Genomic DNA, 8156 nt, shown 5'->3' on the forward strand with positions numbered 1-8156 from the left:
AAAGTAGCGGTGAAGGCTAAACAACGCACCACAGAGAAGAACGGGAAACTTGCGTAAACAAAGTGTTATTTAGGTTTCGACGAAATAAGTGTAACGGAAGTGAGGATTCATTTATTCCAATGTATTCTACCCTCAGTAAGACAATAAAAAAACTTAAGCGAAAGGGAGGGTTTCCGGTTCCATTGTGAGTGACTAAACGATACAACATGGAAACTTGGCTTCGTTATTAGGCATTGTGGATAATGATTTTGCGATGACATCGCTGGGCAGCTTGAATAAACGATGCAACAGAGTCACACTCGGGACTATTGTGTTCCTACTGACGGTTATGATTGGTAAGTATTTTTATCAACTTATATGAATTTAATAACCAGCAAGCATTTTGTTAACTTAAAAAACCGATAACTTAAAATCAACCAGTCTTATAATCACATTAACTTTATCAAAATTCAAGATTTGAAATCGAATAGCAAGTAAGCAAGTTATTCAATAAGGTTATAAACATCAATATGTTTAGTAAATTGACAAAAAAATAGAAAAATGTCTGTATAATGTTCAGAAATTTCGAAAAACAAAACATCTTAAAAGTGCCCAATATTGAATAACCATGTTAAATTCATTTGCCGCTAGCAACGCTAAACGATAAACTCATTTGAAAAATATGGTCGGTGTTGGACTTTTGGAATAAAAATTTATAGCTGCAGATACCTCTTCACTGTGAGGAACATTCCGAAATCCCTAACGCCTCGTTAAGGCTTCTGAAAAACCCGTTCCAAGTTTGTGTTTAAGTTAAGCATGAAATCTTTGCTATTTGCGTTCCTTCTGAATGCGGCCCCGTTTCAGGGATAGCCCTTCGGTGTTGCAGATTTACCAAACGTGCTTATCGGTGAAAACTGATCGGTGGAAATGGAAAAAAACACATCCTGTTAATAACATGTTTTAATTTTCATGATAATTTTTATGTTTAAAATAAACCCCAAATGGAGGATGACTACCTTCCATGAAGGCATGCAAATAACCTGTCAGATTTACGTGTCAGATTGAACACGAGAGGTAAAGGTTTCACTGATGATAAAACTAAAAGCAAAATAAGTTAAACTCATTTTTCCAAAATATTTCTTCAATCTATTTTATAACCCTATCGAACACAGTTTTACATGTTTCAGTGATAGTTATTTTTTTAAACATATTAAAATTATTTACCAAATTAAAAGCGACTATTCGATATTAAAAAAGATTAAAATTTATACATCATCCAATTTCGGTTTTAGACGTTCGCGCACAGACAATGCTTGTTGATCATACCATCACCACGATGGAGTTACAAGACCCCATGCAAGTCACAAGTAAAGAACTATCTCCGTCGATGTTAACATCAGAGGCGCCGGTTTCACAGACGGCCACATCATCATCATGGGACGCTCTTTCGTCTACCCTGGAACTCGTAACAAACTTCCTGCAACCGGTCCCATCAATCCCATCGGCATCGCTTTTAGCCGAGGACAGCCATGCCAATAATGTTGCATCGAAAGCGACGTCAACGCCGGCTCCAGGCACACTTTTCAACTGGACGACGACGACGACGACTACGACGACGACGTCGACGACGACGGTGAACATGTTGGCTGTTGGTACGCAATCTAGCCGAAACATTGAATCTGACAGTTCCAGCTGACCAGAGGCGAAGGCAGATCCGTCCGTAGACAGTAGCAGCGACGTGAAAAGCACATCATTTCAGCCACGTAAGTCTAGATTGAATTAACAGGTGTCTGAGTCAGTAAGCTCCCTTTCTTAAGAAATCATTCAATGACAAGATGTAGGAGAAACCAGATAAATGTTATTTATAGAAGTTAATTTACAGCAAATGGCAAGTCAATCGTATGTTGTACCAAAAAGAAAACCCACCGTTGCACCCGTGGCAATATAGGATACAATCTCTCCAAGAATGGCTTTCTCGGAGAAAACAAACTATATTCTATCCTTCTCATTCCAACCCAGAACTTTTCACTACTTTTCATGTTCAAAGCTGACTCAATTAAATTATTCAAATCACACTTATGATACGTTCTTTCGATCGCATCCCATTGTTCGGTTCTAGCATTACTCATTCCCACGCTACCTGACGTGCGACGTAGTCGAGTCGTCCATTCGATGCCTTATCAGAGCAAGCATCACCACGAACGCCACTGGGGTCCATTTTTCGAGGAACCGGTCAACGTGACTTCCGGAGCGGCCTTGCCCGTCGGATATCATTTATCAACGGAGGCCATACTCAACTGTAGGGTAGGAATGCTGAAAGATAAAACGGTAAGCATCGCCGACAGCTTCGCCATCTTCGTCATCCAGATGCCGTTATTCATAAAAGGAACCACAATAGGCCGAGCTATCCCAAAGCACGCGATTTCATCGGATAGGAGCCTCCTTACCATATTAAATCATACCTGCGCACCTGGATGTTTATTCCTTCCGGACTGAGAAGGAATCGTCTCCGGAGACCTCCAGCGCGTCTGGTGATGAAAGTGAGGCTATGGCCGGGGACTGAAACCGATTCGAGATTTATGTCCGGATGGATATCCGAGTGCCCCGGCAGAGGGCGCTTCGCCCTTGACGCTAAACAGCATGAGAAGGAGTTTGCCGAACCCGAACCCGTAAGCGGGCGAAAATTAATCTTATCTCTCCCCCTTTTCCTACTCTTTTCCACGTGCTGGTATTTTATCTGCTCTTCCATCCTAATTCGGAATGTTTGTGGCATGTATCGCCGGCGTAGGTGATGTGGATCCGCCGGACCACCGATAAGGTGTCATTACTCACCGTCGGCAATAATACGTACAGCGGGGACCCGAGGATAAAGGTGAAGTTTCAATATCCCAATAATTGGAGGCTACATATCAACCCGGTCAAATCGGACGACGCCGGGCTGTACATGTGCCAAGTGTCGACACATCCTCCGCGAGTGTTCGCAACGAATCTGACGGTGCTGGGTAAGTTAAGGGCAAGGGTTCGAATCCTGCTAGGTTTCCTCAAAATTAGTAAATGACCAGGAGAAGTAAATATTTTTTTTGGTGCGATAATTAAAACTGATCATTATGCACGACTTAAACGAGAAAAGGGGGTAACTTACTCATGATAGTCTTAAGCGTACACAAGACGTACACGTATATATCTCTAGGGAGATTATTATTTGAAGGTTAGTATTCGAACCTTTTCCTAGAATTTGTGAATATCCTTATACTTAATTTAGTTTTGAGCGTAACTTAGCGTTTTTTTCGTTTGACGCGTTTTTTCGACCATGCGTTTTTCGACCGTCGCGCCCGCAACGGCTAAAACCAAACATGCGAAGGAAACACTCTTTCTCTGAATCGTTTCCAGCAAAACATCAAGAACAAAATCACTACAGCATAACACAAAACCTCTGTGCCTTGAACGATAACGGTTCCACCTCAACTTAAGCACAAGTTTTAATGTATTTTAGAAAAAACTTTTGTAAACAAAACCTCCACACGCACGAATGAACAAGTTAGAACTGCATTGACAGCTTGCTTTGATTTCCTTTTTAAAGGTAGGGTAATGTTAGCCAGTTTCATGAAAATGATATTTTTTCAAGACACTGACAGGGCCAAGGTATGTACATCGTTGCAAGGTAATCTAATTTTTAAATCAACATGTTTTGTTATCAAAACAGGTAATGAATGATTTTATTGAAACCTTTTTAGTGTTGAAAAAAACTTTTGTTCTATTTTTGTTCATTGATCACATGGTGATCCTTTTATCATGGAAAAATAATAGATACGTCAGCTGTCCCAACCTTGGTTATTTGATGCAAATAACTATTTCAGGTAAAGCCCAAGGTATATATGTAGTGTTTCAAGGTAAATTTATTATAACATAAATAATTATCGTGATCAATGTGTTCTGAAAATGCCAGGATTTTTAGTGTTGCAAACTATAAACTGAAGAAGCATGGTTTTCATGGGCACTTTATGACAAAAAAGTGTTTTGGTTATCCATTAGTGGGCCCAGGGTGTGTATAGAGTTGTAAGGTATTTTTGTAAAAGTACATTTTTTGTTTTCAAAAAGATAGATATTCCGTGAAAATATGTTGCGAACAACAATCAGCAGAAACACGATCGCAATCGGTTTTTCTTTCTACTTCATGTAAATATAATGGGCATCTGAAACTGATCTTGTGAAAACCCAAGGTGTACACAGCATATCAAATGGAGGTAATGGAATATCATCATGGGTTTTCAATAAATGGAATGCATGAGCTGTAAAGATTGTTAGATACGAAGAGGACAGCATTGCAAGGTGACTTAATTTTTCGTCATAATTTTGACATCTTGATGCAACAGTTTTGACACCGTTGAGGGGGGCTGGAGACAAGGTGTATATATTAGAAAATGAAGTCGTCACGAGTAAAATGACATTTCATGACTTGACGTAACACTGCTGTTGGTATTGTTGTGAGTTTTGAGGGAGTATTGGAGAAGGTTTGAGCTTATGACATATCATTACTCAAATATGGCACACCTGCTAAAGCGTATTAAAGTCACCTTCTATATTTATACACCTTGGGCTTGAGAGCCAAAAAAATGTGAAATAGAGACATTACAGAGTAAGAAGGAGCAAGTGGGAGAGGAAGTCAGAGAGACTAGGCGAGCGGGAATGAGAAAGAAAGAGAGCGAGAGAGAGAGAGAGGGAGAGAGAGAGAGGGAGAGAGAGAGAGAGAGAGAGAGAGAGAGAGAGAGAGAGAGAGAGAGAGAGAAAAAAAGAGAGAAAGAGAGAAAGAAAGAGAGAAATAAAGAGAGAGAAAGAGAGAGAAAGAGAGAGAAAAGGGCTGGGAAGCGTGTGAGATAGTGAGAGAGAGTGAGAGGGGGGAGGCGTGCGAGAGAAAGAAAGAGAAGTTAGAGGAGGCAGCCTAAGAGGGGGAGAGGGAACAACCGTGCGCATTAGAAATTTGGTAGCAACGTGGTCAGTTAATTGGAACGCGCATCTACATGCATCCGCAAAACGAACAAGGGACATACATCCTTCCGAGTAACAAAGATAGCAAGCGTCGCAATGTTCCGGCCTTCGAGCTGATACTGCGCCATTGACGAATTTTCACATATCCAGAAGGATCCTGCAAGATAGTATGGAAAGATACGGATGTACACCGGAAGTATCATCAATGTGTGCTCTTTACTTCTCTTAATTTTTGTCTCCCTTTTCGGAGAGGGTTTTATTCAATGACCGATACAATGTGACAATCGCATCGCAATCATGTGGATTATCATGCGTAGCAGGAGTTAAAAACCCGGCACTTTCCAAAGTAGAGTTGCAATGTGTTGTAACTTGGCTTGGCAATGAAGAAACCTCCTGCTGAATTAACCGAAAGGTTTGGTAAACGTGATTTCATGAGCCATCGGTGATATTTGTATTTAAATTATAACCGCCATTTGACACAAAAGACCTTCTACAGAAAGAACTAGAAAATGTAACGGTGACGACATGAAACCTTCCATGGGACGGAAGGGGATCCAGGAGTTACCGACGGGCCAGGTACCTGGCCTCCAAAAAACTAGTACTAAATACTATGTTCGATTTTCTACAAATTAATTACGAAAACGAAAACTTCATTTGAACCTTTCAATTGCCTCCATTATCAATAGTTCAGATCGAACTGTATCGCCAATGATTGGGAAAATTATACCATCCACTAATCCTAATTTTCTTATCGCTGTTCTCCACAGAACCCGCCGTCCGGATAGTGGATGAAATGGGTTATGAGTTCTATGATCGTTACTATAAACTGGGCAGTACGATCGAAATATCGTGCCAAGTGTCGACGTCGTATCTAGCGACTTTTCCACCAAGCTTCGCTTCAGCATCTCAGCGATCGAAGACATTCGCATCGGCGGTGGCCAATAACGTTCTACGCCCGAGTAACTTTAAAGACGATAACAAACTGAGCGACACCACGGATAGAGGATTGATAAGCTGGACCAAGGATGGCGCCGAGCTACCGAAGGATGTCAAGATGAGTTTTAGGTAAGTTTCATCTCCCTTGCTGAATAAATTATGTATTTGTGTGAATATGATGTAGTTGGAACTAGTGTTGTGCTTAACGAATCTTTTTCCGAGATTCATTCATATGAATCTTTCACCTTAGATTCATTCCGATGGATTCATGATTCTTTGCGGATTCGAATCTTGAAAGCTTAATGATTCTTTCGAAACCTTAATGAATGTTTGTGAATCTTACATGGATCTGTCATGAATCTCCCCGATTCTTTCATAGGCGAAGAGGGGACGGGAGTCCCTCAGCCGATTTTTGGCTGGTGACTTTTTATCAGTTCTTGTGTCTTCAGGATTCATGAATCTCTCGACGACAGATTCATGAATCCCTTATAAGGCAGAGATTCATTCAGATTCATGAATCTGAATTAGATTTACACAACTCTAGTTGGAACATGTTGGGATGCTTCCGTCGAAGAGGTGCCATTTACCGATAATTTGTCTATCTAGAGCAGGGGTCAGCAAAGTCTGGCCCGGGGGCCAAATCCTTTAGTGCAATACAAAACACCCAACTAAATTTTTACCGAATTTATTGATGATGCAATTTCTTCCCAAAACTGAAGGTTAAAATTGTTGAACGAGGTATTCCTGTTAAAAAATCAAAATTCAACGAAAATATATTGTCTTTTATCACTTTTTATATAACTTTATTAATTAGAATGTTGACACTCCAATTAAAAGGGTACTACTTTGAAAACATTAAATCATCGTTTAAGGCATCCGGCCCGCGCTTTGTGTTTCGTTTGAATCATCTGGCCCTTTTAGGAAATGTATGCCGACCCCTGATCTAGAGGCAAACTGCTTTTGTTGGTTATGATGCAAACTATCATTCCATTTGTAAGTAAAATAATCATTATGTGGCATAACATGTCACAGGTTGATGACCTCATCAGAAGTCCATTTCTTCTAAATTCAAATTATAATTTCAGTATGAATTCCGTTACTAATGCTGTTTTTATTTTAATAATGCTCTGCTTATCTAGCCAAAAAGTTTGCTTAGAAGACAAACAAACCATACCATAATAAAGAAAATCTTGTTAAATCACCGGTTCATTCCAATTTTTCATTTGAATTCGTTCCTAAATTGTCCCAAAAAAGATTTCGTAATGTTTTGTGACTCACTCTCAAAAAAAGATTCTGTTGAAACTTCGATCGAATCCACTTCCTGACGAAACCTCTCATCACATCGGAGGATTTGTTGGTCAGCAAGCGGCCTCGAATGAAAATTTGTCCACAATTTTCAGAACCGAAGCAACATGACTGTGCAACATTCACGATCGGGCCCATCACGCATCAATGCGGCAATTAAGGCTGACGTCCTTTCAATCCGATGCTCTAACCTGGTATTCTTCATTCGTTCGCAGTGGAACCAAGCAGTGGCTTATAAGCCGCATATCGATCCTGCAGGCGACCCGTGTACACAATGGCGTCTACAACTGCACCGTCGCTGGCAAGCAGAGTACGTCGGCCCAGGTGCAGGTTCTGAACGGTGCGTATGCGTAATGCGATTAGTATTGGGTCTGGTTCAAGCATCGACCCTCGGTTCTCGCAAGTGCGATAATGAAAATTTGATTATCGTCGGATTTTCGGTTCTTTTCCCACAGGTGAGACGCCAGCCGCAGTGCATCATAACTCTGGTCATCGACGGGAGGAAGCGTTCGTCCTGGTTGGCATCAATACGATAATGGCGCTATTGTCGTGGTGTATACTACTGAATCTCGGCTGGTTTCAATTGAAACGATTGGAAATGTGATGAGAAATTGTTCACATTCTTTCTAAATCCGTTAAAATACAGGAAAACGAACCAAGGTTGTTACAATGACTACACAGCCAACACGGATTTAGCTTCTTTCCGGGGCTGTATGTATACTACAAGCAGCAATCAAAAGTCCTGATATCGAAATATCCCAAATATGCATTGGTGTTGAATCGATTTAGAACAAGATCGATTCAACCCTCGTTTCACCTTGCTGTGAACTGAGTCCTCATCTTGTGTAGAGAAAAACTGATAAAAAGATCATACAGGTGTTAATATGTGAATATTTGAAATGTTGAGAGATTTTATTTGTTTAGATGGAATAATAAATGGTTTGTGGATG

The 8156-nt window shown here is 40.5% G+C and overlaps 1 protein-coding gene across 1 annotated transcript; it reads left to right on the plus strand.

Annotated features, from left to right (window-relative positions):
- The first annotated feature begins 253 nt into the window (after positions 1-253).
- Positions 254-7810, plus strand: LOC131284761 (uncharacterized). The gene is made up of 7 exons (XM_058313620.1): positions 254-335; positions 1680-1742; positions 2099-2307; positions 2768-2981; positions 5733-6030; positions 7422-7546; positions 7662-7810. Exons 1-7 carry the CDS (start codon positions 254-256, stop codon positions 7808-7810), a joined length of 1140 nt encoding a protein of 379 aa, XP_058169603.1.
- Positions 7811-8156: the final 346 nt, after the last annotated feature.

This window comes from Anopheles ziemanni, chromosome 3 (assembly GCF_943734765.1).
Source record: "Anopheles ziemanni chromosome 3, idAnoZiCoDA_A2_x.2, whole genome shotgun sequence".
Taxonomy (NCBI): domain Eukaryota; kingdom Metazoa; phylum Arthropoda; class Insecta; order Diptera; family Culicidae; genus Anopheles; species Anopheles ziemanni.

Excerpts from the sequence above, each read along its gene's own strand:
- LOC131284761 (XM_058313620.1), top strand. The coding sequence starts at position 254 with ATGACATCGCTGGGCAGCTTGAATAAACGATGCAACAGAGTCACACTC. Across the intron at positions 336-1,679 it reads CCTACTGACGGTTATGATTG|AGGCGAAGGCAGATCCGTCC; the intron begins GTAAGTATTTTT and ends CCAGCTGACCAG. Across the intron at positions 2,308-2,767 it reads GAATGCTGAAAGATAAAACG|GTGATGTGGATCCGCCGGAC; the intron begins GTAAGCATCGCC and ends TCGCCGGCGTAG.